At 44.2% G+C, this 18,177-nt stretch overlaps 1 protein-coding gene across 1 annotated transcript in view; it reads left to right on the top strand.

The window, feature by feature from the left end:
• CDC20B (cell division cycle 20B) overlaps window positions 1-18,177 on the top strand; it is a 58,253-nt gene that overhangs the window by 36,160 nt on the left and 3,916 nt on the right. Inside the window, exons 6-10 of the mRNA XM_065406567.1 lie at window positions 8,904-9,023; window positions 10,825-10,925; window positions 11,933-12,027; window positions 14,460-14,688; window positions 17,857-17,982. Coding sequence (XP_065262639.1) covers window positions 8,904-9,023; window positions 10,825-10,925; window positions 11,933-12,027; window positions 14,460-14,688; window positions 17,857-17,982 — 671 coding nt within the window. The remainder of the gene's footprint in view (window positions 1-8,903; window positions 9,024-10,824; window positions 10,926-11,932; window positions 12,028-14,459; window positions 14,689-17,856; window positions 17,983-18,177) is intronic.

Here is an 18,177-nt window from a genome sequence, read left to right as displayed (position 1 = left end):
TAAATGGCAGCTAAGTGCCCAGTTCCCATGGAAAGTCAATGTGAGGTAGGTGCCTAGCAGCTATGTGTGCCTCTGAGAATCTGCCCCTGAGAACCTGATTCTGGTCTCAGTTACTCTGGTGTAAATAAGGAGTAACTCCAATGAAGTCAATGGTATGAGAACAATTCAGGCCCTGGGTGGTTAATAATGGTGTTATCTAGTGGTGGAACAGGGGACTAAGTGTCAGGAATACCGGGTTTTATTCCTGTCACACGCTTGCTATGTCATCTTGAGTAAGTCACTTAGGGTAAAATTTTCAAAGGTGTCTACATCCCATTTCTAGAAGTGGCATAGGCACTTGGGCCCAGTTTTTAAAGGTATTTAGGAGTTGCTCCGCTCATCTTTGCAAAGCCTAAAACACAGATGCTAATCCCCCTAGATTAGCACCTAACTCCTACTGGGCAGAAGTGATTGAGATGGCTTAAATCCCATTTTAAAAATGATTTAGAAGCCTAAGTCTCACTGCAAGTCAATGTTAGTCTGTTAATTCATCTGTAAAATAACACAAAGGGGTGCAATGAGGCTTCAGGCAGCTCCATGATGTAAAAAACTCACACATGGAATATATTAGAATGCTGTGGTTTTATCAGCATGCACTTTGGGTGGGTACATTAATCATGAGAGGAGAAACCACAAGTGCATTATGCTGATCATCCCAGCCTTTATAATAGACTGTGCCATACCATACTCTTTATATGCTACAGAAGAACTAGTTTAGGAATGCTTTAAAGAGCTTTTCAATTTTTATTGTGACTATTTTATTATATTCCTCCCTCTGTAAAACCAGGTGTCTTAATTGTTACTAGTTCAACTGTACTGGGCTGAGAGAGAGTCATACAGGTCCCTAAAAATAACCTAAAATAACTTTTCTGTACCCATGTATGTCACACCTTTATAGTCAGTTATTTTGGGCCTGTCCAGGGTTAGAAGTGAGTGCTGTCCCCCCCAACCCCAGGCACAAGGGAATTTCCCTTATCCAGTGATTTTTGCAGGACTGCAGGATATCAGACTTCAAAGTCCCAACAAGTTTATGCATTGAACAAGTTGTCACTGACCCAGGGCTGACTCTTGCTCATCTTCAGTCTAAGACAAATGTCACCTTCTGGGAGCAAATTCCATATTTGAGAGAGGAGAAAATGTTTGTCTGGCAGTTTGATTTTTTTATTTTAATGGCATCTGTTTGAACTTGCTCAGTGATGTTGGAATGCTAGTGTAACCCTACTGCCCATCTGAGTTGGCAGCAACAAGGTCCGGGTTCTGTATCTAGGGGTTCCGTTTCAATAACGCAATGCAAAACCGGCTCAAGCCCCCACCCAGTGACCTGGGACAATTACATACCACCCCCTGGGCGCCTCTAAGAGGCAATACTTCCCCTCTCGCAAGCACGGAGTCTGAGTATAGCAGAAAATGTTTAATAACATGAGGTAAATGACATCAGCATTAAATTGGAAAAACACCACAAACAGGATTCATAACACAAACCATGAGCAAAAGACCCACCCCAGCAAATTGGGCCGTGTCCTTTCCCTTTGGTTCTTGAATCCAGCAACCCAAAAATCACCCAGAGTCCCCAAAGTCCAACACCCCAAAAGTTTCTTGAGTCCAGCAACCCAAGAATCCCAAAAGTCCAGCAACCCAAAGTCCCAAAAATCCAACAACCCAAAAGTCTCTGCCCCTGGTCAGTGCAGCCCCAGAGTTCAAAAGTTTATCTGCAGGGTTTTATCCCCCCAGCCTGGGTGGAAAAGGGGGGGGAGAAAAGGGGACACGCAGGGTGTTAAGGGGCACCTTACGTGGCCCGAGGCTGACTGCCCGCCTCTCCGTGGGGTTCCGCTGCAGCCTTCACCATGAGCCGCTCCACTCCACCAGCTGTTTTGTGAGCCGCTCCTGCCGCCCCACGAACTGCTCCGCTCTACCAGCCACTCCGCTCCACTCCACTCCGCTCCTCCAGCCGCCCCGCAAACTGCTCAGCTCTGCTCCGCTCCGCTCCGCTTGCCGTTCCGTGGGCTGCTCCAACCGTCCCACAAACTGCACCACTCCACCATCCGTCCCGCAAACTGCTCCACTCGCCGTTCCATGGGCCGCAAACTGGTCCACTCGCCGTTCCGTGGGCCGCAAACTGCTCCGCCAGCCGCTTAGCAATATAGCTTCAGGCTCCCCCACTGGTTAACACAGCACTCAGTGATCTTAGCTTTTAGTAACTTTAGCGATTTCAGCTTGTAGTAAGGGAGTCCCAGTGCTGGTGCACCATTGGCCCAAAGTGAATTCCGCATAGCAGCCTGTAAATAGGCTCTCAATAGAATCAAAATTAGCTCTGCTATTCAACAGTGGAGAGAGGAGATGGTGCAATTGGTGTTTTAGTCCCTCAAAGGGGCCCCATACCATCAGGTACAAATACCTGTCCCCATCGTCTCTCAATTCACTGGGTTTTGGAACCCATGTCCCTTGTCTAGCGAGTGCTACTTAGGTGATGGTGAGACCCTCTGTCATAAAACAGTTTCATTGTCCTTGATTCACATAATCAGGGTAACAACACTTTATTCCTCCTGCCCCAATAACAGAGAAACTGGGGATCCCACCCCATCCAAAGTAACCACTTTCAGTTGCTGTAGTCTCATGCCAGGAGGGTGGGTGTGCCTATGCAAACAAGATCAGCCCCTGGAGTTCTTTTCCACACTCGCAATAATTCACTACCAGATGTCAGGGTAGAGCTCATCCTGACTCTGCTTACACTAGGATAAATCTTGGGGAGAAGAATATGAGGTAAAGCAGGGCATCATGAACAGAGTTGTTTATGAAAAAGCAGATTCGTCCTAAGCAGCATCAAGCTCTCATTGATTAGGAAATTATCTGTTAAAAGTCTAGGGCTATTAATTCTTGAAACCCACATACGCTGCATCTAAACTGGGGAAATTTACAACCTAATCCTGCAATGAGCTCTGCCCAGATGGGCCCCACTGGTGTTCTGCACAGAGCTCCTTGCAGGAGCACTGGCTTAGTCTTAACTTCATATGTAAGAAAGAAGAAACAAAGAAAACTCTTTAAGATGAATCCTCAAGTATGGCTCCAAACCCTGCATTTCCCACAATCACACCTCACTTACAGATTCCAGTGGAAATGTTGAAGGGTATTCAGAAACACAAATACAGTGAAAATGGCTTAGAGTCAAGTGATTTGAGCCCGACAATCAGCTTTGTGGAATTTTCATCAAATGTATTTGTAACCCCTGTTTGTGGTTTTTTCTGGGGAGCCTTGGAATTTCAGGGTCTTGGGTTGCTCCTTCCCCAAGCCCTGTTGGTGTTTCCCTGAAGCTTCCTAGTGGTCTGCTGCAATCTCTGAGATACCCTTGCATGATCTGTCTTGTTTTGGCAGTCCAAGGCATAGTGACCATCTCTTCCACAGTTATAACAGAAACCTTCTCGCTGGCTATCACCCCTCCTGCTACTCTCCCCTCTTGAGGATGGCACAGTATGTCCCTGAGCCTTCATCATGGCCACTTCTTGGGTCAAATCTCTCAGTGCTGCTGCCACTGACGGGGCATCTTCCATCTCTCCAAGCACTGTGGTGGTGCGACTCCCTGCCATCTTCGGCTGCACCACTGCATCCACTTGCAACAATCGCTCCTCCTCTTCACGTATCTCTCGAATGAGCTTGTGGAATGGGGGTGGGTTTTGGGCCCGCTCCCTCAGCTGCAGTCGCCACAACATCAACCCATCTTGTTGGGTGCCCCAAAGGATTTGGTCCAACCTAGCGGAATCAATGCGCTTGGTGGGGATGCCCTCCTTCCGCACTACCTGCTGTAGCAAATCCTCTAGTCTCCTGATGAAATCCGACAATCGTTCGTGGGGCTCCTGATAGGTATGGCGGAAATGATAATACAGGTCTTCACTGCTATCAGTAGTACCGTAGACACTCTCAAGAGCGGTTAAACAGTCTTGCACTGTGGCAGCTGGTTGTGAGTCTTTCAGGGCTCGGATAATTCGCATGGCAGGTCCCCTCTGACTCTCAAGCACACGTTTCCGCTTCTCAGCATCAGAGCATTCCCACTCTTGGACAAGTGGCACCGTAAAATCCCTCCAGGTCTCGTAATCCTCCTCCCCTGGGGGTACAGGTGACACCCCCGAGAATGAACGTAACCGTTTGTATGGAGCATTTTCATATACTGGCCTCAATGCATCTTTGAGAGCGTTTCCCAGCTCTTTGGCCCATCCCACCAGGCTGGGTGCTGCAGGTGTTGGAGCACCTCCTAATGCCAAAATTAATTCTTCTCTTGTCCGCTTCTCATCCACCATCAGAGCTTGCAATTTCTGCGCTAAAGAATCCACCTCAAGTGACACAGGCACACTAGGAGGGGACTGCTCTGCCCCCAGAATTGTCCAGGGAATACCTTCTACTTGCACCTCTTTGGGCACTTTATCAAGATCTGTTTCCTTGGAGTGAGTACATAGTGCTACCATGCCCTTCACTTTGCGGTTGTAAATACAGGTGTGGACCTTTGCTCTCCCCAGTATTTCAGCTGCATCTAAGCTCTCCTCAATTTCATTTGGTTCTCTTCTGGGAACCCCGCCACCAGCACAGCTTTGGTTACTGGGATTCGTGCCCCTCGGCACAGGTCTTCTAATAATCCTCTCTCCATTTTTTTTTTAACTGAGATGAAAGTCACTCAGGAGTTTCTTTGCTCTGTGAAGAAGAGCCCAGGGTGCACAACATAGGGGTGTGTGTGTGTGTGTACTGCAAAGTCCCCGTACGGGCCACCAAGTGTAACTTTAGCGCCCTCGTGGCCAAGATGGAGTCTGCTCTGCAGGCAGCTCTGGCCAAGAGAAGGCATGCGCAGGAATGCAGCAGGAGAAATCCCTTCCACCCCAGGGGCACCTGTTCCAACCCCCCCGAGTGAACACCCACACCCACAGGAAAAGTACAGTGGATATAACAAGGGAAATATTTATTTACAGAGGGATGAGAAGAGAAAAACAAGGGGAAATATAGGGGGAGCAGTAAAACAGGGCTGCATTCAAGCCAAGGCCCCCACAGGCCCAGTGGTAGCACAGTCTGGAAGGGCAGACACTGAGCAATGTGTCTGCACACAGAGTTCAGGAGTCCTGAGCAAAGTTCCAGTCCAGTGGTGAGTCTTGGGTGCTCCTGGTCGTCTTCAGCGCCAGTGAACATAACCCCAACAAACCCTTCCGGTGCCCTCTTCTACCGCTCTCTGCAAAGCCACACAGAGCGACCACCTCCCCACTTAACTATCTAGCAACCTCCCTCCTTGTTCCCAATGCAGAGTCAGAAGCCCCAGTACTCACAGCCCCATGCAGCTCTGGGCAGCAGTGATACTGGGTCCAGCTCCGGCCTGTCCTTCTCGGCAATTCCTCCCTGGCACAGTGCTCCTCCTGGCTCCTGTCCTGGGGTGTCTCCAATTGGCCCTGTCCATCTCAGGCCTGGGGCAGGTTCTCTGCTGCTTCACTTTTCCAGGGCCTGCAGGCTGCCTCTCCCTCTCCCTGGAGCTCCAGCCCTGCCCCCTGGAGTTTCCCTCCTTTTTTCTTACTCTCCCCCTCCCCCTTAAGAAAAAGATTTAAAGGGCCATGCTCTCTAAACCCCAAAGGGGTTTCATATTAAAAGTTTTCATGAAATCTCTCTATAAACGTGGAAGGAAAACTGGCAGTTTGGATTTAAATCTTGCCCTGAAGTGACTGAAAAAACAAGGAAATGTTTGGGTTGCAAAACCACAAAAATATGCTAAATTCTGCACAGAACAAGTAGAGACATGGCCCCTGCTCTGAAGAATTTACACAAAACACCGAATTAATGCATGAGAGCTAGAAAGTGAAACCAGCTAGAAAGAAAAAATGAACCATTTACCCTGTTTTCCATGTCCAAGTTGAGAGAAGTACAAAAAGGTAAAGGGTGAAAAGAATTTTGGCAGTGAAGGTATTTAGCCATTGGAACAATTTACCTAGAGATGTGGTGGATTCTCCATTACTTTAAAACAAGGCTGGATGACTTTCTAGAAAATCTGCTCTAGCTCAGCCAAAAGTTATGGGCTTGATGCAGCAATCACTGGGTGAGTTCTGTGGCCTGCACTATGCAGGAGGTCAGATTAGATTATCCTAATGGCCCCCTTTGACCTTCACATCTATGAATCTAGGTAATCCAAGGTGAGTGTTAAATTCATTTATCATATGTCTCTGCAACTTATGACAGATATGACTTTCACAGGTGATGTGTGTGTGTGTGTGTATGTGTATATGCACTGAGGTTATAGATTTGTGATAGATTGCAGAGCCATGTGCTAATATAGATTTGTTCTTGATAAAGTCAACATTTACCGATTTGAAAGCTGAAAATTAATTATCCTTGTAAATCAGTTTCCTCAGAATGCCTGGCGCATTCCCTATTCATTCTGAATATCTTTATCTAAAGAATTTGACAAAAATATTGCTTGTAAAGGGGGGTTTCAAAATGACACAAGGAAGGTGCACAGATGCGGATGCCCGTCATGCTGCTGCAAGACAATTTCTGAAGCGTAACAAGGAAATAAAATCTTGTTGCTAATTACTTAGCTCTTTTCTGCAGGACGTGGGGTCTTTGCATCAGAAAGCAGACAGTGACCACAAGGCTGACTGTTTTGCTTGCTCATACTTGTGTTTTACTGCTGTTTCTTTTCTGTTTCTCACTTCTTCCTCATCACATACCTAAAATGGAGTGATCAAAGACATCAAAGGCGGGCCTGATGTGAAAAGTCTTTTCCTGTGGTTTTGCATTCGGGGGGACTCTTTTGATGGGAACTTAAAACCAAATAGCAGCATTTATTTAGAGAATGAATTAACTGCTTCATTTGGGGATTTTGTGGTGACCGAGCATCTAAGAAGCCTTCGAAAGTTAAAGGCCTTTTAACAGAGAATGAAAGCAGGAGAAAAAGGCAAAGCTAAATTTTAGGGTTGTTGATTAATCACAGTTAACTCATGCGATTAACTAAAAATTATTCACGATTAAAAAAATTAATCGCAATTTTAATTGCACTGTTAAACAATTGAAATTTATTTAATATTTTGGATGTTTTTCTACATTTTCATATATATTGTATTCTGTGTTGTAACTTAAATCAAAGTATATATTGTATAAAGTATAAATATTTGCACTGTAAAAATGATAAACAAAAGAAATAGTAGTTTCCAATTCACCTCATACTAGTACTGGAGTGCAATCTCTTTGTCATGAAAGTGCAATTTACAAATGTAGATTTTTTTTGTTACATATCTGCATTCAAAAACAAAACAATGTAAAACTTCAGAGCCTACAAGTCCACTCAGTCCTACTTCTCATTCAGCCAATCGCTAAGACAAACAAGTTTGTTTACATTTACAGGAGATAATGCTGCCCTCTTCTTAGTAATAATGTCACCAGAAAGTGAGAACAGGCATTTGAATGGCACTTTTGTAGCTGCCAGTGCAATGTATTTATGTGCCAGATATGGTAAACATTTGTATGCCTCTTTATGCTTCAGCCACCATTCCAGAGTATATGCTTCCATGCGGATGACACTTGTTAAAAAAATAATATGTTAATTAACTTTGTGACTGAACTCCTTGGGGAAGAATTGTATGTCCCCTGCTCTGTTTTACCCACATTCTGCCATATATTTCATGTTATAGCAGTCTCGGATGATGACCCAGCACATGTTGTTCATTTTAAGAACACTTTCACTGCAGATTTGACAAAACGCAAAGAAGGTGAGATTTCTAAAGATAGCTACAGCACTCGATTCAAGGTTTAAGAATCTGAAGTGCCGTCCAAAATCTGAGCGGGACGGGGTGTGGAACATGCTTTCAGAAGTCTTAAAAGAGCAATAATCAGATGTGGAAACTATAGAACCTGAACCACCAAGAAAGAAAATCAACCTTCTGCTGGTGGCATCTGACTCAGAGGATGAAAATGAACATGTGTTGGTCCACACTGCTTTGGATTGTTATCGAGCAGAACCCGTCATCAGCATGGACGCATGTCCCCTGGAATGGTGGTTGAAGCATGAAGGGACATATGAATCTTTAGCGCATCTGGCACATAAATATCTTGCGATGCTTGCTAAAACAGTGCCATGTGAACGCCTGTTCTCACTTTCAGGTGACATTGTAAACAAGAAGCGGGCAGCATTATCTCCTGCAAATGTAAACAAACTTGTTTGTCTGAGTGATTGGCTGAACAAGAAGTAGGACTGAGTGGACTTGTAGGCTCTAAAGTTTTACATTGTTTTATTTTTAAATGCAGTTGTTTTTTTGTTCCCAATTCTACATTTGTAAGTTCAACTTTCATGATAAAGAGATTGCACTACAGTACTTGTATGAGGTGAATTGAAAAATACTATTTCTTTTTTTTTTTACAGTGCAAATACTTGTAATCAAAAATGAATATAAAGTGAGCACTGTACACTTTGTATTCTGTTTTGTAATTGAAATCAATATATTTGAAAATGTAGAAAACATTCAAAAATATTTAAATAAATGGTATTCTATTATTGTTTAACAGTGCGATTAATCAAGATTAATTTTTTTAATCGCTTGACAGCCCTACTAAATTTATTCCACACTGGCCTTTGATATAATTGAAATGGAATATAATGGGACTGATGCTTTATTCTGGCTCAGGTACACTTCATGAGGGGATGAACAGGGTAGAGGCTTTAATCTACACTTCATATTTATATCTAATATTTTGGGTCTGGCTGGGTGTGTGGCCAGCCCCCTCAGGGTGCTGTAATTTATGCCTGGGTTGCTTCTGGCCTCATAGGAACCACGAATAAAACAGTTATTGTCTGAGGAAAACTAGTGGCATTTTTTATGAGTGAATCACATACTTTGAATCTTTACACGCAGGCTGCCAGAATGGAATGCATAATGAATTTACTGCTCACAGAGTTTCCACTAATACCGAATCTTTCATACCATTGGAGCCAGAGGTCAGGCTTCATATTAGTGGCTTACGCAATGATTACTGTAAGTTTTTATTCTCTTTCATTATTTGGGAGCTTGAATTTGTAGCAGAGAGTGGGAACTTTTGTATCTTATGTCTTAAGATGGGTAGCTGAAGTGTGGCCCTTACACCAAATGTGGCCCATGGAGTTCTACAATGAGGCCTATGGCTAATCTCATTTTTCTTACAGGAGTGCAGCCTGTGAAAACTATAGGTCCTAATATGTAATTCCAGGCTGCTTGGATGAAAATGGAGCAGACTGCATGCTGGGAATTATAGTCTCCGTGGGTAATACCTCTGTAGTCGTAGTAATTATAATAATACCTAGTTCTTATATACTGCTTTTCATCTGTAAATCTCAAAGCATTTACAAAGGGGATAAGTATCATTATCCCCACTTAATAAAGTCAAGTGCAGAAAAGGTGTTATTCCTTGGCTCATAGCAATTTACCTATGGGCCAATCCTTCTATTGGGCAAAACTTGAAATCTGGTTGTATTCTGAGATTTAACAGAGGTAGTTTGTTGTTCATATGATATGTACATTTTGGGGCAAAATTTCTCCCAGGCCTTTAGCCGATCTTCAGTAGTGCACATGCAAAATTACACAGGAATGTACATATGCTTGCACTCTGCAACTGCAAATACCTGGGCAATCACTTTAAAAAGTCTAGCAATCATGAACATGCAAGTGTTAGAACTTGCACTTGCAAAACTATCTTGTCACTGTGGTTTTTTGTGGATGAACATGAAAACATTTGCATGTGTGTATTAGACTAGTTTACTTATACCTGTGAATGTGCACAATTTTGCTGATGCATAAGTTGAGTTTGGGATTCTACCCTGGTTATTTACACCTATTTCACTCAAGCTGCATGCTCTCTGAGGGTGACAGCATAAGCACAGCTCTGTTCCTGCAAATGATTCCTTATTAGTGTTGGTTTATATTTATTTTCGACGGCAGCAATTTGGTTTATAGGCAAAGTAAAGGAATGACAGATTTAATAATTCTAAAGGGTAACAGCTTTGTTATGGAAATATTAAGCAAGATCCTGCCCTACAGTATGGTCACTCCATGCTGCTGGAGCGATGCAAAATTACCTTAGAGCTGTGCTAAACAGGCAGCTGAGAATTCCCCAGTAAGTGGAGGGAATCCTTGGCTGGTGTAGCCAGCTACAGAATATAACATCAGACCTAGAGTGTATCCAATGCTACATTAACCCTTCCTGGTATAGAGGTCTGGCCAAGATATGTAGTGATCTGACTTGCCAGTGTACAAGTCAGCGCAAATTAGAGCAGCTCCTGACCATCACAGCATCAGAGGACGTGGAAATATTGCCTGGAGCCATCTTTGCCTGCCCACTCCTGACCCGAGCTCTGCAGCCGAGGATGCAGCTCTTTGTCTGATTCTTTTTTGGTTGTTTTTATAGTACAGGGTAAACTTCAGGATTAGCCCTGATGCCTATAAAATAGGGGAAGGATTATAATCCTTTCAGGTAGGGATTTTTTCTTTCTGTGATTGTACAGTGCCCAGCACATTGGAGCCTTTGGATACTACTGTAATATATATATATATTTAATAATAGCCTGCAAACAAAGGCTTAAGTGGAATCATGTTTGGTGTACTAACTATGAATCTGGGAAAATAACATCTTATACTCATTCACAAAGGTGGACATGGGAAGGATCCTGGCACTATTAGAGTAACTTGATTCATTTGGTTCTTTCTCTTTAGTGTCCCAATTGACTAATAATCTGACAAAGCTGCATAATTAAAAACTATCCCCTTACATGCTTATTAGTAATTTTAACTAATTTTCTTCTAGATCTAAACATACTGGACTGGAACCAGGAAAATCTCATTGCCGTTGCTCTAGGATCTGCTGCACACATTTGGAATGGGGAAACCCACCGAAGCACTGAAACAGTTAATTTAAATTCCAATTTAAAATATATTTCTTCTGTAGCCTGGATAAAAGAGGGAACTTACCTTGCAGTTGGCACCAGTGATGGAGAAGTGCAAGTACTGGATACTTTATTTTCAGATCCTTTTTTCTTTTTAGATAAAGTGGCCACAAGACAATTCACATCACATAGATTCTTTTTATTAATAAAAACAGTTATGAGTAGTAAACTATATAAAATTCAGAAAATCTCTGTTGGAGAGAGATTTATAGCATCTCCTTAAGCAGTGCTGCACCTCACTAAATGCCTTGGTATTACCCACCATTACCTAAAGGTAATGGAGCTCCGAGAGCCACGTAAGAACTAGTAGCTGGGTAAATGATTCAGTCACCCAGGGGCCTCATGAGATTTTGCAACCATGAGTTGGAACCTCTGCACACAATTATTTTCTCCAGGAGGCATAATTTTTTTACCATGACTTTCTAATAGATTGCCACATGATGTCTGCTGTGATCACTTTTGCGATTAGAATCCAGGGCAAAATTCTCCTATCGGGTTCACCGAGCAGATCTTGCCCTCAGTATTCTGCTGTCCCTATATGTATAGAACTCTTAGTACAGTACACTCCAATTATCCAGAGATCTTGGGGGACACCTGGCTGAGACTGTCAGATAAAGGGGATAAGCCAGGGGAGCCAGCCCTCCAGGCATGGAAATCAGTAATCGAAAGAGCACCTAAGACAACATTTTCAAATGTGGATTTCTAGATAGAGGCACCTAAATTAATGGCTGTATTTTCAGAGGTGGTGAGTAGCTGCACTACTTTGGGTGTATTGATTTAGGAACCCAAGTGTGGAAGTGTTGGCCAGAGAGCCCAAAACTGAAGTCTTTGCGTGAATAATGGTTTTCAGGATTGAGCTCTTGACCATCAGCATCATGTCAAATTAAAACTGAATGGTGGAAGAGGTGTGGCAGTAAAAATCTTTTTTTACTTGATTTTAGAATTGTATTTTGTGTTTTGTTTTGTCAGTTATGGGACATTGAAACCAAAAAGAGGTTGAGAAACATGTTTGGTCACCTGTCTGTGGTGGGAGCCATGAGCTGGAATCATTATATACTTAGCAGGTGAGCAGTTCAATATATTCGTAGGATGCTTTGTCCCACAGCTTTTACCTATGCTGTCTACCTAACTGCCTACCTATCATCTCAGATACCAGGGTGGGAGGTGCTATTATAACACCCTGGATATCTACCTATCTATGGTCTCATGAGGTGAAATTCACCCTTATGCAGAAGGCCAGCACAATGCCTATCCACCATCTAGGTCCCATTTTGAGGACTCAAGTGACACATAAATGGTTGTTAGGCTATTTGCTGGCCTTCCGCACAGGGGTAAATTTCATCCCAATTGCCTAACACTTTGAATCTAAACACTCTTTCAGTACTGGGGTTGAGGTAAGTCAAACATATTCTCCTCAGCCATTTTGGATTTACAATCTGCTTCACCTTATTTTCCCAATTCATTTTCTCAAAGTCTTGTAGGGCTGAGGAGAGACCTGCCAAAAATTGTAATTATATTTGGTGTTATATTCTGTGCTATGTAAATCTTCCATTTCAAAGCCATGTGAAATTCTGATAATTTGGTTTTAAAACAGAAATAAAAGCTGTGTTTCATTCATACTTGGTTTACAGCCTTGAACTTTACAGTAAAACTCAAAATGAAACTTTTTACTATCTCTGGACAGGGACACATTTCTGGAGAATTTTGTGGTTTCATTCTGATTTCACAACAAAACGTTGTGACAGTTGATTGTAGTACATCTGCTGGATAGCCTACCTACACAATATTCACTAGTTTCAGTTTGCGTTTGAACTTTGCCATATGAGACAGATGAAACAGAAACCTATAGGTTACAAATCTGTCTGAACAGAAAATGACAGTAAGATTCAACAATGCGCATATGAACAAACACTAACAATTTGATCAGTTTCTGTGGGTTAAAATTCATCTAGTAGTGCTCCGCTTATCATTTCTTAGGAAATTCTCCATGCCACTGCAGTTCCTCACATATAAGGAGATCTTTGTGCATGATGACATACACCCTGCATACTGTGTGATGCGGTTTGACATATGCTACCCAAATTTGCCCTGTGGAGCGAGTATCATTCAATAGAATATTAATGAATTAGGGGGTCTTCTAATTCCCCTTAAAGTATCCAGAAGAAGGTATCACCCCAAACTCACAATACACAGAAATCTGCCATTTTGTAACCATGTACTTACGCTAAAGTGGTGGTCTATCTTGTTGGAATCTATTCAGGCATTTGGGGGCTTCATTAATTTCAGTAACTTAGCACGTCAATATAACACAGGCTAATGAAACACTCTCTCTATCTTACAAGTCAGTCATTTCTTTTTGCATTTATGTTAACAAGAGGCTACAAGTCAAAGTGATACTTGACTTGCATATGAAAAACCTAAGAATAAAAGCCTGTCTTGAAAGAAAAGCTCAACACAAAGTGGCTTTGACAATATACTCTATGGGATAGTTTGCTGTAATTATTATATTAACCAGATCTTCTTGTAGTAATGTCAAGTGCCTGGGTTTACCAAGTAAGGAAAGTTATTATTAATCTAGATAGTAGTTTTCCCAGTTTGGTCAGAATGAATTTATGAATTTCCCGTGGAAGGATCTCTCATTTTGCCACTGATTTGCTGTAGATGGAATCCTTTGCTGGGTAGAGAATGGTATATTTGCAGCAAGGTATTTTTAAATATTATTAATTTGCCTGGTATTTTTGTGCTGTATAATAACCACGCCACCAAGAACCAGACTGTGACCCTGGCTATGCTCCCAGGGTAGTAAGGGAGCCCCCTTAATTCCCTGGGGGCCATTACTTGCCTTCCTATAAGAGGGTTCAGTAGAGGGTACAGCCTTGGATCCATTCCCCAAAATGCCAGTCAGCACAGCTGAGCCAGCATGGCAGGGAAAGTAAATGGAGCCAGGTTTGGGGTTGGTACCGATTACTTCTCACCCTGCAGGAGCTGGGGAACCAGCGACCTGATGGTGACTCTGTGAGTCAACGTCTGGTTCCTGATTTGTTCCTGGGGCTATGCAACTATGTACTGCCCCTTAGCTGGGAGTCGTGGCAAAGCCACAATTGACCTTGCAACATTTCACAATACAGAAAAAATGGCTGAGTGCTTTTCTTAAGGATAATGGAAGTGATTGAATTTAATTGTTTATAGGGGGAAATTGGTAACATACACTAGACTATCTCTTCAGGTAAGTGCAATGTGTAATGGAGAACATTTAATCTCCCTGACCTGGGCTGGGCATCCACTTATCCCTGATCCATTGTATGGCAGCACTAAAACTTGAGTACACTTTTGACACTGGCTTGTTTTGCCTTTGGTTCGTCATCTTGTTATTTGACATACATGATCCCCCTCCCCCATTGTTGTGTTTTTCTTCTGAAACCACAGAAGACTTGTGAATTTGCAAAGAAATCTGAGCTCTATTGTGCTAAACGATGCTGTCTCCTCCCATCTACAGTGGTTCAAGACTCGGATTAATTCATCATCATGATGTTCGGATTTCTCAGCACCATGTAGGGACCCTTTGCCATAACAAGCAGAGCATTTGCAGCCTGAAATGGTCCACAAACAACAAGTTGCTGGCAAGTGGGTCCAGTGATGGTCTATTGAATATCTGGCCTAATGACCCCGGTGCGACAGTGCATTGCAAGCCATTGAAAGCCATACCCCATGCCTCAGCAGTAAAGGTACAAAGGAAAAATGCTCTATTATTTTATTTCATATATAGCACATTTAACAGAGAGAATAGATATTTTTCTAAACATATTTACATGCAGTATTATTGCTGATGCAGTAGAACTATGACCTGAATAAAAGGCTGGATAAAATAGTGTAGCCTTTTATTTTATTTAAAGTGAATTTTGTAATGTGGTATTATCAGGGCCGCCCAGAGGATTCAGGGGGCTTGGGACAAAGCAATTTCGGGGGCCCCTTCCATTAAAAAAAAAGTGCAATACTATGGAATACTATATTCTCGTGGGGGCCCCAAATTGCCGCACTTGTCCTCCCCCCCCCCCCCCCCCGGATGGCCCTGGGTATTATACAGTGGCTACAGTTTCAAGCTTAACAGAGTGAAAGTCACCTCTGCTACTTGCTTTAGATTTAGAGCAGTGGTTCCCAAACTTGTTCCGCTGCTTGTGCAGGGAAAGCCCCTGGTGGGCTGGGCCGGTTTGTGTACCTGCCACGTCCGCAGGTTCGGCCGATCGCGGCTCCCAGTGGCCGCGGTTTGCTGCTCCAGGCCAATGGCCCGCGATCAACTGGGAGCTGCGATCGGCCGAACCTGCGGATGCAGCAGGTACACAAACTGGCCCGGCCTGCCAGGGGCTTTCCCTGCACAAGCGGCGGAACAAGTTTGGGAACCACTGATTTAGAGTGTCTAGGAACATACAAAGACCAAAGGTAGTGACCACACAGACATTCACAAGTAAAATAGATTAGCCGTTGTACAAGTTTTATTAAAGTTACAATTAAAGTTATGATCGCCCAAGCATATAGAAATTTTATACAGACCTATGCGCAAGTCACAAATATAGTTATACTCGCATCCTTCAGGGCCGGCTCTGGCTTTTTTGCCGCCCCAGGCAAAAAAGCCTCCCACCGCCCGCCCCCCCCCCCCCACGGAGAGTGCGGCAGGGGAGGGCGCCGAGCCCGGCCGCGGCCCCGCTCTCCCCGACTGGCCGGAGCGCCAGGAGGAGGGCGGCAAGCCCGGCCGCGGGCCCGCTCTCCCCGGCCAGCCAGAGCGCCGGGGGAGGGCGGCTTCACTCTTCCCGGCCAGCCGGAGCGCCGGAGGGAGGGTGGCGAGCCCGGCCATGGCCCCGCTCTCCCTGGCCGGCCGGAGCGCCGGGGGAGGGTGGCGAGCCCGGCCGGGGCCCCGCTCTCCCCGACCGGCCGGAGCGCCGGGAGGAGGGCGGCGAGCCCGGCCGCGGGCCCGCTCTCCCCGGCCGGCCAGAGCGCCGGGGGAGGGCGGCCCCGCTCTCCCCGACCGGCCGGAGCGCCGGGAGGAGGGCGGAGAGCCCGGCCAGGGCCCTGCTGTCCCGGCCAGCCGGCGCGCTGGGGGAGGGCGGCGAGCCCGGCCGCGGCCCCGCTCTCACCGGGTGAGCGCCGCCCCCCTCCAGGTGCCGCCCCAAGCACATGCTTGGAGGGCTGGTGCCTGGAGCCGGCCCTGGCATCCTTAACAATAGTGTTAGGGTCCGGGGGTTTCTCAGGAATTGCTCATCAGTAGAGGGATGGTTCCTGCTGGAGTTTCCCATAGGGAGCTCAATTTTCCTGCTCTTGGCACCCTCTTTTTATAATGTAATTCTGACTATACCTCATTAGCATTTATGGACGTAGTGCACTCTGCGGTTAGGGCATGTGCTAGAAAAATGTGATTACTGGGTATCTTGTAAGCAAAAATTACTCTTACTGTTAATTTCACCCATTGGTACATCTTTTCCTGTAATCTTAGGGCATAGGGTTAACATTTCTTATCTCTATGGCCTAGTATGGCTAAGCTAAAACCGTACAGGCCTCAGCCTGTAGGCCTTGTGCTTCAGCCCTAATTACTTACCTAATGCATGATTGTTCCTTCTAACTACTGATCAATTTTATACTTCTATAATCCTACAATTTACTCTATTTAACATACAATGATTATATATGACATAACATGTTAGTTAATCATAGCAACACAATAAATGAACAATAAACTAAAATAATTGGCTACAATAGTATTTCTTCCATTGCTGTACATGGTCTTTTAAACTTTTAGGGTTGTCTGAATGGTCCTGCTTAACTTCTGCTACCCAGAATGCACTAAAGTTAATTTCAGACACCAGTTCCCCTAATGAATTATTCTAGACCACAAGTAAGTTATTAGCAGTTTTTGCTGGTGCTTTGGTTTCTTGGTGGGTTTTTTTTTCCATTTAGGAGCTATTTTAACTATGATACCAAATAAAAATAAAATGTACAGCAACAAAATCAGTAGCTCAGCATCAGAGGATTAATACAAAAACTTTCTGCCACTTCTAGAAGAGAAGCATTAGAATAAAATTGTAGCTATTTCTCCTGGAATTTTTAAAAAACAAGGTGTTTTCTTCCCCCTCATAACCTTGCGTTCCTTCATGGGTGTGACATCTGTTGACAATGCTTATGATGGGATGAATAATGAAGGGAAGCACCAGATTATTGAATGTGGGGGACCTAGATTTTATGGGCTCCTTCATCTTTAAAATACCTGAATCTGTGGAAGAGGAAAGATGGAAGAAAGCAGCAACGGGAGTCGAGGGAACCCAGGTTTTATGGGCTGTGTATCCCTGAAAATAGTCTGAAACTGCAATGGAACAGCAGCAGTAAAAGGTACTGGCAAGCAGCTGAAATTGGTGGAATCCTGGGTTTTATTGGCACTCCACCAGGTACAGTCTACAACTCAGGATTAGCCCAGAAGCAGTCTGAAGAAGTCCTAGAAGCTTGGAAGCATATAGGTCATATAGAGTGAGGTGCTGCAGTCCTGTCTGGCCTTAAAATGTATGGATCTATGAAACATGAGGTATAAGCAACCGCTGGAGTCAAGAGAACCTGAATTTTATGGGCTTACATGGAAGCAGTGAGGCCACAGTGAAGCATTGGCAATGGGGGCCTGAAGCAGTGGTTGGAGCGGAGGGAGCCTACATTTGTGGTTTCCCTGGAAGCAATCTGGGCTGAGTTAGGTATATGTGCATTGGGATGCACCTCGAGTTCTGACCCAGGTGTGTTCTGAGTGACTGTGCTTCATTTCTCCAATCCATTTTATAGGCAAAATCAATTACATTCCCCATTTCCCCTCTTCCAAGTAACCACCTTCTAATCCAGCATCTTATCTATTTATTTTCCTTTAGGCTATGAACTGGTGTCCATGGCAGTCAGAAATCCTTGCCACAGGAGGTGGAATGAAGGATGGATTTTTACGTATCTGGGACGTAAGCACTGGGAAAATCATTGAAACCACAGACACAAAATCTCAGGTGAATGCATAAAATATCTTCACACTTAAGCTCTGTGAGCTGCACTCACCTCGCGTACAGCTATATTCTTCTGGCAAAACTCCCATTGACTTCAATGGGAGTTCTGTGTATAGAGTGGCTGCAGGGTTCTGTCTGTCTGTATATATATTTTGACTACACTCAGTGCTGTGTTATCTCGTTGGGCTCAGGATCATT

Source organism: Emys orbicularis, chromosome 6, assembly GCF_028017835.1.
Source record: "Emys orbicularis isolate rEmyOrb1 chromosome 6, rEmyOrb1.hap1, whole genome shotgun sequence".
Taxonomy (NCBI): Eukaryota; Metazoa; Chordata; order Testudines; family Emydidae; genus Emys; species Emys orbicularis.
The sequence above is the reverse complement of the archived record's forward strand: the minus strand, read 5'-3'. Positions and strand labels throughout refer to the sequence as shown.